This window comes from Rhodamnia argentea, chromosome 4 (assembly GCF_020921035.1).
Source record: "Rhodamnia argentea isolate NSW1041297 chromosome 4, ASM2092103v1, whole genome shotgun sequence".
NCBI classification, from domain to species: domain Eukaryota; kingdom Viridiplantae; phylum Streptophyta; class Magnoliopsida; order Myrtales; family Myrtaceae; genus Rhodamnia; species Rhodamnia argentea.
This window is the reverse complement of record NC_063153.1, coordinates 20846665-20866568: the sequence shown is the minus strand read 5'-3', so window position 1 is coordinate 20866568 and position 19904 is coordinate 20846665. Positions and strand designations below refer to the sequence as shown.

At 41.2% G+C, this 19904-nt stretch overlaps 4 protein-coding genes across 11 annotated transcripts; 2 read left to right on the top strand and 2 right to left on the bottom strand.

Moving 5' to 3' along the window:
- Positions 1-512: 512 nt before the first annotated feature.
- Positions 513-3942, top strand: LOC115741141. Of its 5 annotated transcripts, none has more exons than XM_030674886.2 (7): positions 513-688; positions 900-1018; positions 1483-1565; positions 2252-2373; positions 2481-2645; positions 2880-2993; positions 3443-3580. In XM_030674886.2, the coding sequence occupies exons 1-6, from the start codon at positions 637-639 to the stop codon at positions 2987-2989; spliced, it is 651 nt and encodes a 216-aa protein (XP_030530746.1). In that variant the 5' UTR covers positions 513-636; the 3' UTR covers positions 2990-2993; positions 3443-3580. The 5 variants fall into 5 exon arrangements, with proteins under 5 accessions (XP_030530746.1, XP_030530747.1, XP_030530745.1 ...); XM_030674887.2 differs by having other exon boundaries at positions 2880-2973; positions 3443-3578; XM_030674885.2 differs by having other exon boundaries at positions 3402-3537.
- A 666-nt stretch (positions 3943-4608) lies between these two features.
- On the bottom strand, positions 4609-8121 carry LOC115741136 (UDP-sulfoquinovose synthase, chloroplastic). Of its 4 annotated transcripts, none has more exons than XM_048277936.1 (3): positions 7910-8121; positions 6168-7252; positions 4609-5427 (listed from the first exon to the last, which is right to left on the bottom strand). In XM_048277936.1, the coding sequence occupies exons 2-3, from the start codon at positions 7212-7214 to the stop codon at positions 5026-5028; spliced, it is 1449 nt and encodes a 482-aa protein (XP_048133893.1). In that variant the 5' UTR covers positions 7215-7252; positions 7910-8121; the 3' UTR covers positions 4609-5025. The 4 variants fall into 4 exon arrangements, with proteins under 4 accessions (XP_048133893.1, XP_030530734.1, XP_030530736.1 ...); XM_030674874.2 differs by having other exon boundaries at positions 6168-7258; positions 7946-8121; XM_030674876.2 differs by having other exon boundaries at positions 7946-8121.
- Positions 8122-8882: 761 nt separating this feature from the next.
- LOC115741143 (translation machinery-associated protein 22) lies at positions 8883-12125 on the bottom strand. Its single transcript, XM_030674889.2, has 7 exons — positions 11776-12125; positions 11455-11556; positions 10966-11030; positions 10226-10307; positions 10059-10126; positions 9886-9969; positions 8883-9389 (listed from the first exon to the last, which is right to left on the bottom strand). The coding sequence occupies exons 1-7, from the start codon at positions 11921-11923 to the stop codon at positions 9333-9335; spliced, it is 606 nt and encodes a 201-aa protein (XP_030530749.1). The 5' UTR covers positions 11924-12125; the 3' UTR covers positions 8883-9332.
- A 5427-nt stretch (positions 12126-17552) lies between these two features.
- On the top strand, positions 17553-19593 carry LOC115740973 (acyl-lipid (9-3)-desaturase-like). Its single transcript, XM_030674648.2, has one exon. The coding sequence runs from the start codon at positions 17680-17682 to the stop codon at positions 19024-19026; it is 1347 nt and encodes a 448-aa protein (XP_030530508.1). The 5' UTR covers positions 17553-17679; the 3' UTR covers positions 19027-19593.
- The last annotated feature ends 311 nt before the right edge of the window (positions 19594-19904 follow it).

The window sequence follows — 19904 nt, the reverse complement described above, 5'->3', positions numbered from 1 at the left end:
TTTACCAAACAGTGAATATGATATAACAAAATTATAGATTATATATTTTAACCTCTCCAATAGTATCTTGGCCAAAAATCCAAATTACCAAATGCAACCTTAGAATATTATTGTCTTGGCTATTAAATCTTTCTCTTTTTCTCATATGAGATTCGGATGACAATTTGGTTGTGCTTCTCTCTTCTTTTTTATAGCTTAATATGGTACTTTCTCAACAGGTGCCTTAGGGATACCGGTTAAATATGCTTAATATGAAACCATTCGATTTCTAAAACGATCAGTCGACACGTGAAAAACAAGTGTACACATAGTTGGTAACTTACTTTGAGCGGCTTAACGATAGGGAGCACTCTGAAATTTCATCTCTTATGCGTGTGCTTTCAAGCCCTTTCGATCCATCGAGTCCTATTAGCTTCATCTCGATCGATGCCGATTCCTCAACCTCGATTGAGCCCTCGATGTCGGCTAATGAACTCTACATCGTTGCGGTAGGTACTAGGTAATCATAAATTCATAAGCTATGTCCATTTCCCAATCTCCACCGTACATCTCCATTTTCGCCAGAGCCGGATTCAACGATTGCACACTCCACGGAACAAACTCGAGACCTCCAAGCTGAAAGCTCCTGCTCCGTCCATGTCGCGGGCTCGGCCGAGTCATCCCCGAGCCGAGCGAGCCGGCAATCCTGGTAATGGCAGCTACTATCTTCACAGTAATTCAGCCCGGCGAGCAATTCTGATGGGGCCCTTCTCTCTTTGATATCTCTCGAGTTCGGGATCCATGATGAGTTTGTGAATTTTTTAAGTCCTCGCCTGTCGTTTAGGGAAGCCGGGGTTGCAATGGTATTCGAAAAGCTCTTGACTTGAATCATTTCGGGTCGTCTCTCTCTTTCTCTGTAGTTATACCTGAGCGGAGAATTATTATCCCGAACAAGCATGGTGAAAATCTTGTTGGCATATTACACGAGACAGGCTCGAAGGAGCTTGTCATGTTGTGTCATGGATTCCAGTCTTCAAAGGTTGGTAATGTTCACTTTCACTGCAATCCCAGTCTGACCAAGATGACCTAGTTCTGAAAATTATGTTTTCTAGCTTCCTTCTATGATATAGACACAATGTGATTGACAATATTTCATTATTTGATTGGAATTTCCACATGTGGTGATGCCTTGTAGATGCACATGGTCTCCTGAATTTAAATTGACTATAAAACTTTTGAAGCATGGTTTATTTGAGCGTCACCAGCTGCAGAGTTCTGTTGATAATCCCATTATGCTTTGTACCACAATTCTCTTCCTCTACTTTTTAGAGATCCGTAACTCCATTCCGCAAAACAAAAGTTTCCGAGAATGTCTTCGTTTCACAATAATAGTCCTTCCTTAAAATTGTCATTACACTCTCCAGCTGCATGTGGGTTGCAAAGAACTTACTCTATTAAATGATACGCAACATTGATCTCATTGCAATGCTGATTACATCCCAGGAGCGCATTCCTATGATAAACCTTGCCATTGCTTTGGAGAGGGAAGGAATCAGCGCTTTCCGTTTTGACTTTGCAGGAAATGGGTGAGTAATTTCTTGATGAACAAAGAAATAGTTGAGCTAAGTAGTTTTTTTATTTATTTCTTCTCTGGAGGATGCTGTGGTGTCAAAAGAGGCAGTTATCCTACTGCTATGCGCTTTGACCAGCAGAAAAGGTTTCAGAGATCTCATTAGAGATTCTTGGACAAGAAACCGAGATGTGCTTTGCAATCTTATGCTTTATAACAGTTGAGATATATAATACTTGTGAATTATCGAATCGGCACTGTAATGAAGTTTCCAGCTCCTTGACTTTTCTATGTGCACATGACATCTGGGCATCGAATTAGAAAGTCCAGTAAAGATGATGTGGCTCATTTCCGCAAGTGCGTGTCATAAAGCTTATTTGAGGATTCTAATTCCAATGTCAGATTGTTGTCACCTGAACTTATTATTCACCAAACATACAGTCGTCTTGATCTTTGACCGGCTGAGTATCTGCTAACTCGGTAATCAGTTTACAGGAGCCGTTCCTTTGATCAGGGTTCAGCTGAATGGGACTGTTTATCTGTTATCTGTATTTTTAGTTGCTCATATTGAAGCTGAAGAATATTCAGTAGTTTATCTGCAGTAGTTAGCTTCTCTAAATCAGTGCTCTTGCCAGGTTTCTTAAATTCATCCTGTGCTTCTGATAAAGTGCTTTTAAGTTCATCTTTCTCTCTCCTTCTCAGGGAAAGCGAAGGTTCATTCCAGTATGGTAACTATTGGAGAGAAGCTGATGACTTACGGGCCGTAATTGAACATTTCTTGGGGCAGAAACGTTTAATAAAGGCAATTATTGGACACAGCAAAGGTTGACTTTATCTGTATTTTGTGATGATGCTGCATATTTTAAAACACGAATCTCCAATAATTCTGAAGTAACCTCAGTAAGGCATTATGTTTCCGGTGCGTTTGCAGGAGGAAATGTAGTGCTCTTGTATGCGTCAAAGTATGATGACGTAAATACTGTAGTCAATATATCTGGACGTTTCAATCTGGAGAGAGGCATTGAAGGTCGATTAGGTAAAGATTTTCTACAAAGGATCAAGAAGAATGGATTTATTGACGTGAAGAATAAAAGAGGTAAATTATCTTATCAACTCAGCCTACTTGTATTGCTATTAAAGTAATTGAGTTTTCTAATTGCAGTGTGGAAATCATTGGTTGTGCTCGTAACCTATAAGTCAATGCTTTTGGAAAAAGGTTTCACCGCCTGAAGCTTATTATTGCACATGCATATTCACCATCTGGTCGATGGAACTGTAGAGGATTTAGGATCCAGAGTTAAGATAGGAGTGCATTCTTGTCCGTTTGCAGGAGAGTTTGAGTACCGAGTAACAGAAGAAAGTTTGATGGAGCGCCTTACAACTGATACTCGTACATCATCCCAAATGATTTCCAGAGACTGCAGGTTAGAATTCTGGTAGTATGGTAGGGTGCATCTTGTCTGATCTGCTAAAACCGGTGTCAATTCTTCTTTTCTCTTGCAATCTGTAGATTGGTATTGTGGTAGAATCGATCTCTAACTTAGGAAATTTGTCTCTGACTTGTAGATTGGACACCCTTAAACCGGTATAATCTCAGTTGTATGGTTATGATAAAATTCGGCTTTTACATCCCACGTTAATGAGCTGAGAAAGTCCATACAATTTTTCTTTTTGTAATGGGTAGGTGGATGCATCTTCATCTAGCTTAGTTTATCTATTCTAGCTAAATAATTTAAGGAATATCATGGCCATTAATTGCTTGAGCTGAGTTAGCCATCTTATGATTTTTCCTAACTGTCACTAGATTGTTACTTTTCCGATGACACTCAGGTGCTTATGCTGGTAACTGCAGGGTGTTGACTGTTCATGGTTCCCTTGACAAAATTGTACCAGCTGAAGATTCTCTGGAGTTTGCCAAGGTCATATCGAATCACAAGCTGTGCATCATGGAAGGAGCTGATCATGAATACACCTCGCATCAAGATGAGTTAACTTCTGTTGTCTTGGATTTTGTGAAGACTGATAGTTGTCCAAACAAAGGCACGGTCAACCCGTTTCCGCCATCAAAACCTGCCAAATCTCCTCATTCAAGGATGTGAAAATATCATCGATTCTGCTGCCCTTTTTTACTTTCAATACGAGGACTCGCAGAGCCATGCAGACAAGCAGTCCTCTTACTTGTCCTCACCTTTCCCAGCTATTCAGGCACATCGACATCATAGTAGGAAAAACTGTGCCCATCATGCAACTTGGTGTCATGTTTCTAGTCAAATGGAAGTAAATGTTGCGACTTGCATTATTACAGCCTTGCAAATACTCGTAGATTTTCGAGCCAACTGTACTAGAACAGCCAAGGTAAGCACTGGCAACAGGCAGGTCATTCTTTGATGTCATTGCAAGTCTATTCTGGTTTAGCTGATGATTCTTGACAGCAAAAACTAGTCGCGGTCACCTATTATTAATTGAAGCTCTTTTGTCGAGTTTGTGGGGAGCCAGGAGGAAATGGACCGAGATCACATTGAATGGCGAGTTGGCAACAGAAATGTGGCCGTCAGACAGCTGAAAACTTTTGCGGATCTCTTTGGTTTAGATGCAAGAACATCCTTGAAGAATTAATCTACAAAGTGCAGCTCGCCCACCTATATGTCATCAACTGGGAAATCATTGAGAATTGCACTGGAAGTTAAAAAATGGCAAAAGTTCTCCAATTATACAAGGAAGACAAGCAGCATCTTCTTCGCTGATCAGTTTCAGTAAACATATGGTTGATGTTTTCCTCTTACGCAAACGAACTCCAGCTACGTGATTCTACTAAAGTTAGGCTGCTTCCTAACATGGTTGTAGACATTTTTGTTAGGTTGTAGAATGAGTTGCCTTCCCTCCGGTTTATCCAGAAGCAGAAAAGGTCAAATCTTTGGATCCAAAATATCAGTTGGAATACAAGATCATTAAAAGAAAATGTAGACAGCTAAACAGCCATCCCCTCCGTCCTCCCTTCAAGAAAAGAGCAGACGAGGCTAAACCTGTGGAAACACGTCTGCTTTGGACCAAATGCCAGATGAACAATACCTACTCCTGCTTAGCTATTGAAAATAATCAGAGAAGCGAAAACCTCAATAATCTAGACAAGATTGCATCAACTTTTTTCGCCTTCTCAGATGTAATCTTACAATATCCAGCAACTTATTGATGAACTCTCCAACCAGAAGTGTGCTAAGTGCAAGAGAAATTACTGTTCTTCTAGAGGTCCACCCACTGCACTGCACTAGCATACAATCATTTCCAATTCATTATTCTACATAAGCAACTATGACTCGGGTAGCAAGAACTGCACCACACTAGATAAGAGCAATCATGGACTACAATAAGAGAGAGAAAGATACAACCTGCTTAAAAGAAAAGGAAACAGTAGGAAAGGAAAGAAGAAATCTACGGTTGATGTTTCTTGTGTGTCCCTGAATCACCCCTATCAAAAATTAGGCTGCAACAGTTTTTGGTTTAGCTCCAATCTTTTTCCAAGATATGCTGGGCATAATCTGTTTCATGTCAACCCGGTCCTGGTACTTTATCACAAAGTTAAGCAGTGAATCCAAGAGGGAGTCTGAAAGAAGGTGCGGATTGAGTCCCAAGTCAATCAGCTTAGTGTGCTTGGCATTGTAGTAATGTTCTTCTGCTTCTACTCTTGGATTTGGGACACTGATGGATTGCACGTCAAGCCCAACCTTGGCTCCAGCTTTTGTAACGAGGGCAGCAAGTTGATTGACAGAAAATTGCTCAGTGAATTGATTAAAGACGCGGAACTCGCCCGGATTCGCTGGGTTTGCAATAGCGAGCTCGACGCATTGGACTGTATCTCTTATATCAAGGTATCCCCTAGTCTGCAAAGTATAAGGACAAGGTCAAAGAAACACAAAAGAATGAAAGAATAATGCAGAAAAGGTATTAATGAAGATAAAAATACATGGATCACTCCACTATACATCCAAGGTCCAAAAGTCACTTTACAAATGACTATGGATGTTGAGAAAAGTAAGCTCCAAACTTTTAGCTTCTTTCAGACAGAGTCATGGCAATGGTCGCTTTCATTGAAAGGAATGCCAACACTTCGGGATAAATAAATGTAAATTATAGTTGTCAGATTATAAGTAATGAAATAGGATTAATACTAAATATTTGACATTTCTACATTATATTTAGCAAATTTTCCATTGTTATACTATTTATGCAAGTAGATACAATTTAAACTTACTAGAAAATGCCATTCAATTCCATTCCCATAACATTTTTTCTTACAACCAAACAAGAATCTTCATTCCATTCCACAGTTTAACCAACAAAAATATAGGGATCGTCATTCTATTCCATTCCATTCTATGCTGTCTTGTTGAACACAGAACAATTAAAGATACCAATTACAGTTCCAGAGAGCCATATGGAGAAGTTACTTTCAATTGAGGCTTGATGAATAAGTCCATAGGCAACTGTAAAAGCTTTACCATTTAGAATTTACATATGTGGGCTATCGTTGCTTACATGGAATGAAAGCAAACAGTCAGAAGATATGTGAAATAGGCATGTGGAGATAAAACCACGCTACTTGTAAGCAGAAAAGTGTTACCTGGCCCCCTTTGCCATATACAGTAAGTGGATGACCGACTGCAGCTTGAACACAAAACCGATTCAATGCGGTTCCAAACACTCCATCATAATCAAATCTGTTATTGAGCTCCTCATGTATCTCGGTCTCGTCTGTCTTCACCCCATAAACCACTCCTTGATTTAAATCTGTTGCTCTAATCCCCCAAGCCTTGCAAGTGAAGGCTATATTGTGTGAATCATGGACCTTACTCAGATGGTAAAAGGAGCTAGCTTGTTTTGGATAGGGCAGAGTATCCGTTCGTCCATTATGAGTAATAGTTATGTAACCCTCCTCAATATCAATGTTCGGAGTTCCATATTCTCCCATGGTACCCAACTTCACCAGATGACACTCCTCTCCAAACTCCTTAATAGCAAAGAGCACATTAAGAGTTCCAATGACATTGTTTTGCTGCGTAAAAACAGCTCTTGACCGATCTATCATGGAGTAAGGAGCAGATCTCTGCTCTCCGAAATGGACAACAGCATCAGGCTCAAATGACTTGAAGGACTCTGATAAGAACTCAAAGTCACATATGTCGCCGATGTAAAGGTCAATAGTTTTCCCAGTGATTGATTTCCAGCGCCGAAGACGGTTGTGGATTGAGGCAATAGGTGTCAAGGAATCAAGACCAAGTTGGTGGTCAAACAGACGACGAACAAGGCTATCCACAATGGCAACTTGATATCCTTTGTTGGATAAATGAAGTGCTGTGGCCCAGCCACAGTAACCATCTCCACCAATAATCATGACTCGCTGCATCTTGGATGAACCATTAGAGTGCTGATAAGAGCTAGAACCAGCTTGAGTAGGTGCCTCTTGGTTCAGAGGCACTGCTGTCGCTTGAACAATAAACTTTCTTTGATGCTTCTCTTGTCGAGAAATAAGACCACCGTATGGAATTTTTGAACTTTGTAAAGCCCAAGAAGAAGGAAATGCAGTTGGACCCTGATTTGATCTTTGAGGGAACACTTTATTAGTGGCAGAGATCTTCAAAGAGCATGAAGTTGAAACTAGATGAGCCATATTACTCTTAGTTTCCTCCCACTACTGAGCACATGTACCTGAAACTTTAGGACACAAATAGCAAGAAAATAAGCCACGGTACTTGCAGCTCACCAAAACCTGCAAAACATTGCCACTTGCGCCACGAAATTTAGCTTCTGCCTCGAATACCCGAAATAATAAGTAGTTCCAGTTCAGGAAATTCGAACCAGCTAATTTCGAAATGCAGGAGAAAGTCACTCAGAAGGAGCATATCAGATGCACTCTCAGAAATGCGAGCTCTGGCGTCAGAACAATGTCAACATTTAAACAATGCAACCAAAGAATTAAGTAATTGTCATAAAACATAGTTACACAACTCCAATGACCAATGATTAGCCTGGCTCCAGCATCTCCACCCACATTATTCTCAACTAAGCAAATTTGGAACTTCCATCAATCAAAGAAACCGAAAAGACCAAACGAAAAAAACACATAAACCATGACGTGGGGTTACACTAATCCTGTACTCACACACGATAATCGGTTTGACAACACCAGGCAACTGAAGAAGTCACCATTTCAGCCAATAAATGAAACGACCCAGAAACCCAACATACGGATTAAAACCAACATTAAACTTTAAGCCCATCTAAGGGGATATAATAGCAAACACGAAAGCTCTTGAACATCAAGAAACTACTGGGATTGATCAAAAGAAAAGAAAAGATTCATACTTGAACGCTATGACTTGAGCAGGAAAGATCGATCACCTTGAGAAAGAGAAACGAACTTATAGAGAAAGCAACCGCCTTTCGAAATGACGACGGATCTTATGCTATAAAGGATTTTTGCCAACTGTTGAGGTTTCCACTGAGCTCGAGAGGAGGAAGAAGAAGACGAATCCCACGAAGAAGAGCGGGGTATATTCGGTTTATCCGATCTCGGACAAGTTTTTCTTCTTATTTCCCTTAATTTTTGTCTTTTCCAGGGTCGGAGGCCCGACCCTGAACAGTCCAATCGGGTTGAGCCCGATACGTTCAGATGGGCTCGGAAAAACCCGAGAGAGCTTCTCTTTCCCTCCTTTTGTCAGCACGTCAATGAAAGTTGAGGGACCTTAAATTGCTTGAATAACCATCTGCTAATTCGTTGGAAAGGTGAATGTAGCTCATTGAAATTCGTTATAAGCCTCTTAACACTTCATTGTAATCATGCAAGGGATCATCGGTATTTTGATCTAACATTACATATGGCATGCCAATCCAAGACCAATCTTCCACGGTCAAGTGTAGCACATGCTAGCGAAGAGGTTCAACAAATCTCGAGGCGGGCTAAGGTTGTCGGGGCTAAGGACTTTTTTCACTGCCGTATCGGTTAAGAGGGTTGCTATATCTCGATTATGAAACTTACCAGCACTTAAGTACTAGCCATACTGAGAAATACCATGATGTTTATAAGGTTTTGGTTCAGTAAGAGCACCTGAAATTCCCCAAAAACAGACGGACAAAGCGAGATCAACCACAACTCTTGGCCCGGCTTGGCATCAACCAAGTCCCTGCATTTCATTGCGAAATTGCCTAGGATCATGCTATTATATCGAATATCAACACCGCAGTTGCTCACATGGATTGCCCGGTCCATAGTCCAATCTATGCTCGTAACTATGTAGAGCACAGAGACATTAATTTTATGATGTGCCATCATGTTACATAGTCGCCAAGTCAATGCTACTAGCACCAGATAACAGGATGATGATCTGCAATTTTTGTACAGTAGCCACAAATCGGATCTCAGACTTTACCAAGAACCAGCAGTGATCAGCTCAACTCCTGGAGCACGGGAACAAAAATGTCCCCTCAATGACTCAGCTGAGTAGCGAGTACCAACGCAAGATCATATGGCGCGGTAAAGGTAAGATAAGAAGCTCGTGCTTTTCATATATATATAACCCAAAATAATACTGCAGAACTATAACTATGACGAGTTCAAAAGCCGCTGGAGAATTGACACCCATAAATATTCAACATCTCCAGCACAGAGTTCTTCCTTGAAAATAGCTGTGGCCGCTCAACATAAGGTGCTCCAATCACAAGCACAGCGGTCCTCCGGCTTGTGTTTATATCACGAAACCAACCGGGTCGCTCAGAAAACAACTTCAACTCAAACCACTGGGACCTTTTTTCCATCTTCAATGAAGTATATAGCAGCCTCAGGCACCTATATTTCACAGAAAAAGAAAAGGGACAATATTTGTTGTAAGCTAATATGCATAGTCAAAGCTTAATGAATGGTTCAAAGGTGGCAGAAGGAAAATTACGTCGCCATGTGACAAGCATACAATAAAGACATAGCAGCCAGTTCATTTTCATCATTGAGAAATCAACAGAACCAATGGTAAAAGTTGCAAATTGTGAAGCTAAGAGCAGTCGAGGCAGAATTAGCTTAGCTCAAGTAACCAGAAGTATCACCAGCAATGTAATCTAACCTTCTCACGGCTCTCAATTTAACACAACCAGGAGCAGCTCAAGCAAGATAAAACTCTCTAAACACCAGCCCTTAGTTTGATGATCATTCCTGACCTTCATCTTTAAGATGATAGTGCTTTCGTTGATTCCAGAAAAGAGGGACAAAAGGCAAAAAAATAACTATATTCCACTGAAATAGCTTGAATCTGTGGCATGTTACAACAAAGATAATGGTCAAAGGGAATTACATCAGGCCAGGTTTCTGTAAGGAACTCCACAATGTCAAGGGATATGTCTCCTTGAACATCAATTTGCTCCTTGTCAGTCGGTCCCTGGAGTGACCACCAATTAATAAGTCCTTCAGAGAATCAAGATGAATTAATAGAAGCATCAAAGTCCCAATTCATGCAATTTCACTTACCTTCACAACTGATGCTCCGGTTGCAAACTTCTTTCCTAGCTTTTTTGAAGCATCACTGAGTTTAATGCCTGAGATGAGACACATAGTTAATTGACTGACAAACTTAACCTTAAAAACGAATTATCAGCCACCAACTATGAATGTGAAAGGAAAAGCATAATACTCACCAAATAGTTCAAGTCCTTTGACGACAGTGATACATTTGCGCTTGTTACGTACAACCTTTTCGATCACAACTTCTTGCTTATCCTACATAATGGCATTGTTGTTACTAATGCATTTCTTTATAAAAGTTCCATATTAGAGGTAAGGGAACAGTATAACTGATAAATACCAGCGACCAACTAAGGCTCGAGAAAAATATTTTAGATTAAAGGGCGGGGGGCGGGCTAAGCAAGATTTGTTGTTCTATATTTGTACGAACCTCATATATCCTATACAATCAATGGCCAAAAATACACGTATGCATGCCCGCTCATACATAAAAACAATGCGCATAGGCACACCATAAAATCAGGTCTCCTCAGTAAGAAAGAGAGATGAGGATAGCAACTCAAGACATGAGAGCAATGGATACAAATCACAACTGATAGCAAACTCAAGCCATCCCTAGTTTGCGAGAAGCGTCACAAGTTGCTGCTCATGAGATCCAACTTTATTGCAAACACAGTACTAGTAAAAAACACAAAGATGTCAACCAAAATGGTAATTCTAATCAGAAAAAGAATAAACCGTCCTCTAAAAGGAATTACGAGAGTTAAAAACAGATACATGTTGCATCTCTAACAACATCTCTGAAGGACTCACTGTGTAACAACCATGCAAATTTACTCGGGATAATCACTAGAAGAAGCCCCTTCACCATAACTGAGGTTCAGTGCACTGAGATCCATATTTAGTGTCTTACCTTCTTCTTAACTTTTCCGCCAGGCAGACGTTTCACTTCTTCTAGCTTATTCGAAGAAGAATCCCCTGAAGTGCAAACAATATCATGAAGTTTAGCGAATTACCCCATCTGACCAGATAACATATGCATGTTCAAATAACCACTGTACTGTCATTGTTCAATGAGTTCACTCCTCCAAAATAGACATTGCAATCTACCGAATAAAAGCAATCTACGGACAGCAATAAACCAGGATTTCATAAAGCCTGCTCGTAGTTTTAAGATTTGCAGACATATTAATCATATTTTCGAGCAAAATGAGTCGTTTTTCCATCCATATTTGAATAGACTTTGCAAATCAATTCAAAAATCAGCTACGCTAGCCACAAGCACTATATTTTTCTACTAGGCCCCTTCAAAACCAATCCGTCAAGCAATGCTTGGAGATAATAATCCACAGACCTTTTTACCCATCGGAAGAATTGTCTGAAAAGAAGAGAAAACGCTCACCAGGAGAGGCGGTGGAAGCGGCGCCATCTCTGCCGCCGCCAGAGGAGATTCCGACTGACTGGAGCTGCTCAGACACCTTATCAGCCTCCTTCCCAGTAGCATCTGAACATCGATCACCATCACAAAAAAGCCAAAAACCAACATCACTGACGAAACATTCCACGTTCCCCAGCTCATATCAAAGAAAAAACGCTCGAAAGACGCAAACAATCCCGGAAACCCACAACCTCAAAACCCAAGATCGTAAACGCAGCTCAATCTCTAAAAAGTAAGAAAGAGAAGGGGCAATCGTAACTGGGAGCAAGCAAATAAAAATTCCACCTTTGAGAAGATCTGGGTAAAGCTCGGGGGCGTTCTTGAGGAGCCAGGGCTTGCATTTCTCGAAATCGGGGCCGAATTCGCAGTACTCGGCGGGCAGAGAGCAGACGGCGCAGTACAGGACTTTGACGGGTTGGGGTTTCTCCGCCATTACCGGGGTCGCGGATCACGAGCGAGCTAAACTGCTCGTAGGTTGCGATGAGACTGGAAAACCGATCGACCAAGAACGAACGAGGAGAGAGGTGGCTTTCCTTTTCGCGTATAAAGTTTGAATCTTTGGCGACAGACAATTATGTTGCTGCCGGCTCGCAGCAAATCTACTCCTCTGCTGTCCGGGGAACGGAATTGGGTTCCTCTTTTGGTGAAGATATGCGCTTCCCCCTCCATTAAACCGATCAAGAGAATATCTAAATAGAATTTTTACTTAATTTTTTGTCACTTGTATTTTTTTATAGAAAATTTACCGGAAAAATACATTAATTTTCTCACTTGATTGAACTTTATTTTAAGTAAACGTCTTGAGTGGCCAAATCGTTTTAAATAAGAACATGAAGTGACCAAATCGTCCCAAAAAAGGGCTTTTGGCCGGCAAGCAAGCAAGTGACTATCTCAGCCATTAGAGAAGGGATATTTTAGCCAGAAAATTTCTAAATATATTTTTCTAAAATTTTTTGATGTTTTTACTTTTCTTTTCTTTTTCTTTCTTATTTTTATCTTTTCTTGTCCCCTCTTCCCTCCCTCGGCCATCGTTGCGGCCGACGGAGGTCGCCAGCCTCAAGCAAGGGTCTCCCTCTCTTGGTCTAGGTTAGGCGAGGGCGACCCTCGCCTAAGGCCGGCGGAGGGAAGATGAAAAAGAAAAAGAAAGAAAAAGAAAGAAAAAAAAAGGAAAAAGTCATAAAAATAAAGGAAAAAAATGCTCTTCTGACAATTAGGTTAGACCCTTTTTTATATCGATATGACCACTTCAAATCCAAACAAAGTCGACTTCATGCCTACATTTGAGACGATTTGGCTACTTCAAACCATTATTTGAAATAAGATCCACTTCAATCTCTTATTTGAGAAAATGAAAACTCTTCGAGTTCTTATTTAGAATTTTTCCTTTTTTTCTTAATAATATAACATTTTCTCGTCACGTGACCTCTGAAATTTCATATCGTATAATCATTTGACATATGAATTCACGTATAATTTTTTACATTAATATATTGACAACATTTCATATTTAAGAATGGAAAGTCGCCACACATCATGCCACGTAAGAGTCAACGAGACACTTGAGGCCACGGCGACGTTTTCATTAAACATGTCAATAGAAAGACTGGAATAAATACATAGGTCAGCGGTCTAATCGTACATAAGAATAAAGAACTAAAGGAGGATATTGTACAAATCGAAAAAGTTCAGTCCCATGCATTAGCTCATATTGTTATCTAATCTATGTCAAGTAAATGTGAAAAAAAAAGGAGAGAGAGAGATCATCAAGGAAGCAAAAGTAATTGGCATGGACGAAAATACACATGGTGTGCTTTATCCTTGACTATAAAACGTAGGTGTCCTTGGTTTTTTCCTAATGGGTTAATACCAAAAAAATCCTAATTTATCATTCGTTAAATTAAGTTAATACCACGAAAAATCTCAAATTGATACACATATGACAAATAAATGGTAAAAATCCAAAAGTGGTAGATCCATGAATTGCCATGTGCTATCTAGCTCAGCAATTTGATGGTTAATTTAACGAAAACTAATGAAGAGTAAATTTATCATAGATGTATCGCTTTAGAGTTTTTTGTGGTCAAAAAAATAGTTTGGGATAAATTTATCATAGGTATATCAGTTTAAGGTTTTTTGTGGTATTAACCCTTTCCTAATCTATTCATTTCCTCCTCATCCCCTAGAGAACGCTAGAGCACTTTCCGGGACAATTGATCATGGCCAAACTCTAAATCCAATTAGTACCAAATAAAATCAAAACCCCAGTCGACTTGCCAAAAAGATAGGATATTTAAAGTTATCCCACTTAAATATCTAAGAACCCAAAAAAAAATGATCGATACCGATCTTGTATTGGTTAAATAGATAATTCATCGGTCCAAAATAGATCATATGATTCATCCCACGTGTAGCTTTCATAGCCGTCTTATAACTCCGACATTTAAGATCGAATGCTCTAATTACCCTTATAACCAACTAAATTCGAATTTAAACTTTGGTTTTATGAGTATGAGTGTAATGCATACATATAATTATAACTAGAATAGCAACAATTCTTGTGATGGGCCAAATAGGCCCTCCTTCATCGGACCGGGCCCCCAAGAACGTCATGAGCCCGATCCACCCGGTCCAGAGGAAAATGCAATTCAGGCCTAATATGGGCCATTCGGTCTTTCCATTCACTTGGGGGTCCAATGTCACTCATTCCATATCCAAAGATTGGGCAATTGCATTGGCAGCATTCATGTCATTGGGCATGGTGTTCCTATGGCTGTGCTCCTATTTCACACTTCGATCTCGTTCGTGTTCGTGCCCGTGTCGCGTGTTGCGTAATCTGGCGCATGAGAGGAAGATGTCAAGGGATCTATATTTGACATACCTTTGCTAGCGAGCAGGGGAAAACAAGTTTATTTTGCTCGTTGTTAGTATTTCGCGTTAAGAAAAAATTATCGTCGGTTTTATTTTATCTAATCGGCTGACGTGTCCCCAATATAGCATAATGTACAATTTTCTCCCACTACCGCTATCAGCATACAGGAGTGGATAGCGACATTGATTCGAGAGCCGTCGTGGTCGTGCCGGGACGGAGGCCACGTGTGCTCGGCGAACTCGCCAACAATAACCTTCATAGAATATTTATGAAAAAGCTTAAAACATAGGTACGAATGGAGATATTCACGTACGAACTCGAGCATAAAATAAGACGATAATCGATTAATAAAGAAAGTAGGATATTTTTTTTTTTTTGGGGGAATATCCATGTGGTGGGTTCAGCATATTCTAAGCTTGCACACCAAAATACACCGATTATAATCTCGTACGTCGTATGAAAATGTCTAGGCTTTCATTTTGATTCCGGGGATGGCCCGTTGCCTGTTAACAAATCATAATATAATGTTTGCATTAGCAATGATTTTGTAATTTCTTTTAAAGAATGAATCTTGGTTTGCATCTAACATTCCCAAGATGCCGGTTTGGCGAACTACCATTCAAGTTCTATTTGAACAGGAAATCGAAATGAGAATTGCACACCTAACGAAAATGATAGAATGACATTTCACTTTAGATGTACACATCTCCAAGGTGCTTGCTGGAAGTCCTTCTCTTTCCAATCCCCTATCGATCGAGTAAAATAGTCTTGGGTACTTAAGTTTAGACGAGGCACGAGCCTCGGTTGGATCCCTCTTGGACCCGACTAATCGTGCATCGTGTCAGTAGCGAAGACCGAAAGAATAGGACCAAACCGGTCTGTTCTTGGCGGTTTCTACTAGGACCAATCCGTTACTTGAAACTTTGAAATCGATGAATTTCGGTCCCTCTGGCTTGTGACACCACGCCATTTCAGTCCACAAGAGTTGGTGCATAAATCTCCTCGAGTGATCCATAAACTCAATTAGACCGGATGAAGTTGCAAAAGGTGTGGAGTTTTTTTTTTTTTTAGTTACCAAGAAAAAAAGTGTGGAGTTTGAATGGCTTTCTTATAGGCGTTTGTAATCTTATTCGATCCGTTCAACATGAAACCACCAGTGCTGGATTTGCCGTTTAGGGTTTCAAGTAATTCACTACACGCGAACTTGCAGGTAATAGGGAAAAAATTATCACGGCTGATTTCTAGACCCACTCAGGAACCGGATCGACGGCCGGTCCAGTTTTTAGGTAGGCTCGGGATCGGGTGGGCCGATTTCCGACTCTAAGGTGAAACCGTGCGGTTGTTAACTAGACAATTATTACAGAAACCGAAATGGCGGATATTTAACAAGTTTTACACTAAACTCTCAATCATTAATAATCATATTTCCCGTGAAGTTTTGTTGTGGTCAGAATCATGTGAAATTAGTTTGGAGTAAATGAGACACGAGTTTATCAATTTATGAAAATAAGTTTGGAGGTAAAAGTGGCCCGGATGTACCGATTTGGACTTTGAGATATCATATAACACGAAAAATTAGATTGAGGTAAGTGTGGCACTCGTGTACCGGTCTAAGAATTCTTATGATACAGAAATTAGTTTGCGGTAGATGTGACACGAATGTGTCGGTGTGAGATTTTTTATGGTACTAACCCAGTTTTTAATGAGTTTTACTAACGATTGCCTCGTCTTTTATTACATGTGTTTAATAAGTGCTTAGGATTAACTCGTTGACAAGTCTCTTGCTTAATCAAGAAGATTTGATGTACTAATAATTGCTACTTTGGCTTCTTCTTATGATGCGATCGGTGTTTGGGACTTTATGTATATTTGATGTGATCAAAAGATTAGATTTTGAGGAGAACCTACCGTTCCCGTTTTCCCCTTTGGATGTCCGGCCAGTGGAGTGGAATCTTTGGAAAACGGTAGACATTCCTCGGTAGAATAGGTGGCTTCGAGGCTTGAATAGAAAATCGAATCGAGCCGAACTAGTTCTCAGGTTTTTAACCCATGGACCTACTCGGTTCCTTTGAAAACCGACGTTAAACTAATTACTTACACCGGTCCTCGTGAAAATTTCAAATGAGGGCTTGAAATGTTATTATTTTCTCAAATAAGGGTGTGAAGTAAATCTTATTTCAAATAAAGGTCCGAAATGCCCTAATTATTCCAAAGAAGAGCGTGCTCAAAATCATCTTCGTCGGTTATTTTTTTTCCCCTTTTTTTTAATCCCTTCTAGCACCGGCGAGGATAGCCCTCGCCTCGGCCAGGCCGGCCCTCGCTAGATTCAGGCATTTATTTAAAAAAAATAATGGTATTTCAGGCTCTTATTTCGAATTTTCTTCCGATCCTTGTATCGAAAACGGCCCAGTCGGTCCGATTCATCTTACCAAGTTATTCGCGGCCGAAAAGGATTTAAACCATAAGGTTTTTGAAAAACCGTAAATTCCCGAAAATCTGACCTCAGATTTTGCCGGCCCCTAGATTTCAAAAAATGGCCGTTTCCTTCTTCTTTTTTCCTTAATTGGAGCGAATCACGTGCTGCACTCCTTGCTAGGCTGGAAAGATGCCATGTCCGTTGTCCCTGTCCTTCAACGCCATAGTAAGACCTCACGAGCTTTCCTTCCCCTCCCAAAGCATTGTATATAGATCCCAAAATAGCCACAAAGATCACCCTTAAATCTACTTAACAACATACGTTCATCGTCGTCGTTACCGTTGTTGTTACTATCGTTATTATTAAATAAAAATGACTCAAATGATTCACGAGTTTCGATCTAATTTGTAATGTTATGTGCAATGCGATTTCCAAACTTTTAATTTGGTGGGCGTAATCCATCAACTTTCGATATATATATATATATATATATATATATATATATATATATATATATATATATATATATATATATACAAACCAGTCCTTGGAAAACAGTTTTCCCATTCCATAAATATTGGTTCTGTCTCTGCGCTGAGGCGCAATCACGAGAGGTTGCAGTTGCAAGCGTAACCAAACAGGACCCAACTGGGACGCAAAGATATTTTCGCAAAGCTTAAGTGCTTTCTTATTAGCCCCTAAGTGCGTGTATTAATTACTCTTAATCACCTGATTAAGCAACTTAATGTAGTAACCTCATCCCCCCACCCAAAACCCCCCACGCCCGCAAATCAAAAGCTCCCCCGAGTCCCCAACGTATTCTCTTCCTCTCTCCCTCTCAATCACAGAAAGGAAGAGAGAGAGAGAGAGAGAGAGAGAGAGAGAGAGAGAGACGCCTGCTCCAATGGCGGACTCCGCTCGTCGTTCCATCTCGCTCGAAGAGCTGGCCAGCCACAACAAGCCAGGGGACCTCTGGATCTCCATCCAGGGCAAGGTCTACGACGTCTCCGAGTGGATCAGGGACCACCCCGGCGGCGACCTCCCGCTGCGCAGCCTCGCCGGCCAGGACGCCACCGACGCGTTCGTCGCTTACCACCCGGGGGTCGCGTGGCAGTACCTCGACAAGTACTTCAACGGGTACTATCTCCAGGGCTACACCGTGTCCGAGGCCTCCAAGGACTACCGGAAGCTCCTGTCCGAGTTCGCCAAAATGGGGTTGTTCGATAAGAAGGGCCACATTACGCTCGTCTCCATGTGTTTCATCGCCGTGCTGTTCGTTATTAGTGTCTTGGGTGTGCTGTGGTCTGAGAGCAAATGGGTTCATTTGCTGTGTGGTGGGATGATGGGGTTTCTGTGGATTCAGAGCGGGTGGATGGGGCACGACTCGGGTCACTACCAGATCATGTCGAGGCCTGGGTTCAACCGGTTCGCGCAGGTCCTCACCGGGAACTGCCTCGCCGGGATTAGCATCGCCTGGTGGAAGCGGAACCACAATGCCCACCACATCGCCTGCAACAGCCTCGATTTCGATCCGGATCTCCAGCACATGCCCTTCTTCGTGGTGTCCTCCAAGTTCTTTGGCTCCCTCACCTCGTACTACTACGACAGGAAGATGAACTTCGATGCCGTCTCTAGGTTCCTGGTCAGTAACCAGCACTGGACGTTTTACCCCGTTATGTGCTTCGCCCGGATCAATTTGTTCGCCCAATCCTTCGCATTGCTGCTGTCTAACAAGAAGGTGCCCAACAGGGGTCAGGAGATATTGGGGCTCCTCGCGTTCTGGATATGGTATCCGCTTCTCGTTTCGTGCCTCCCGAACTGGGGAGAGAGGATGATGTTCGTTATTGCGAGCTTTTCCGTCACTGGAATCCAGCATGTTCAGTTCTGTTTGAATCATTTCGCGTCGAGCGTCTACATCGGTCCGCCCAGTGGGAACGACTGGTTCGGGAAGCAGACCGCCGGGACACTCGACATCCAGTGCTCGCCGTGGATGGATTGGTTTCACGGAGGATTGCAGTTTCAGATTGAGCACCATCTGTTTCCTCGATTGCCTAGATGCCATCTCAGGAAGATTTCCCCTTTCGTGAAGGAACTCTGCAAGAAGCACAATTTGCCTTACAATAGCGCCTCTTTCTGGAAGGCAAATGCTATGACTATCGGGACGCTTAGGGCGGCTGCATTGCAGGCTAGAGATCTTGCTAATCCCATCCCGAAGAACTTGGTGTGGGAAGCTGTTAATACCCATGGATGAACTTAATTGACTGGTTTAAATTTTGCTGAAGTGCCACCATTTATGCCTGCTGAGCAGCTGATGATTTTGATAGGATCATTACTGAGGTTTGATCATTCATGGTTGCAAAATAATCCATATCTCTAGATGATTGGAGGGTTTTAGCCAGTTGTATTCGATCTGCAAGTTTGTGTGGTTGATTCATCTTGTTTCTGATAGGTGTTTAAACATCTATGAAGATGATCCATATCCCTAGATGATTGGAGGGTTTTAGCTAGTTGTTTTCGATCTGCAAGTTTGTGTGGTCGACTCATCTTGTTTCTGATCGGTGTTCAAACATCGATGAAGATGATCTTCAGGCTGGCAAAATTCTTTCTCCTCATGCTGTTTCCAGCATCTGTTGCTGATGAGAAATTTGTGCAGTGGCAAGCTTCATTGGTTTTTTATCTGATTGGTTCATAGAGCTGATTCACATTCATGTGGCTTTTATCTGGATCTCTGCTGTTTTGGAGACTGATGCATTGAAGCATTGGAAACAATGTGTTTGCTTACTTTTTTAATGACGAGAATTTCATTCACCTGTTTTCATTTGTGTAGTGTAGCACCTTCCATTGCTTCTTGCTTACCTCTTAAATTTGTGATGAATATACAATGCTTGTATGCGTATTGAGCCTGGTTGCTGAAACTCGAGATTAGAAACAGGTTAAGTACCGATTTAATGATCACTGTGAATTCCAGAATTTTGAAGAAAGCTCAATACTGTTCTGCTTCCTCTCTCTCTCTCTCTCTCTCTCAAAAGCAGTTTCTCTTAATGACCTCTTCTGTTTTATGCCCTTATGCCACTTTAAAGGGACAGATGCAAGTGCTTCTAGTCCTGACAGCACATATGGATACCGCAT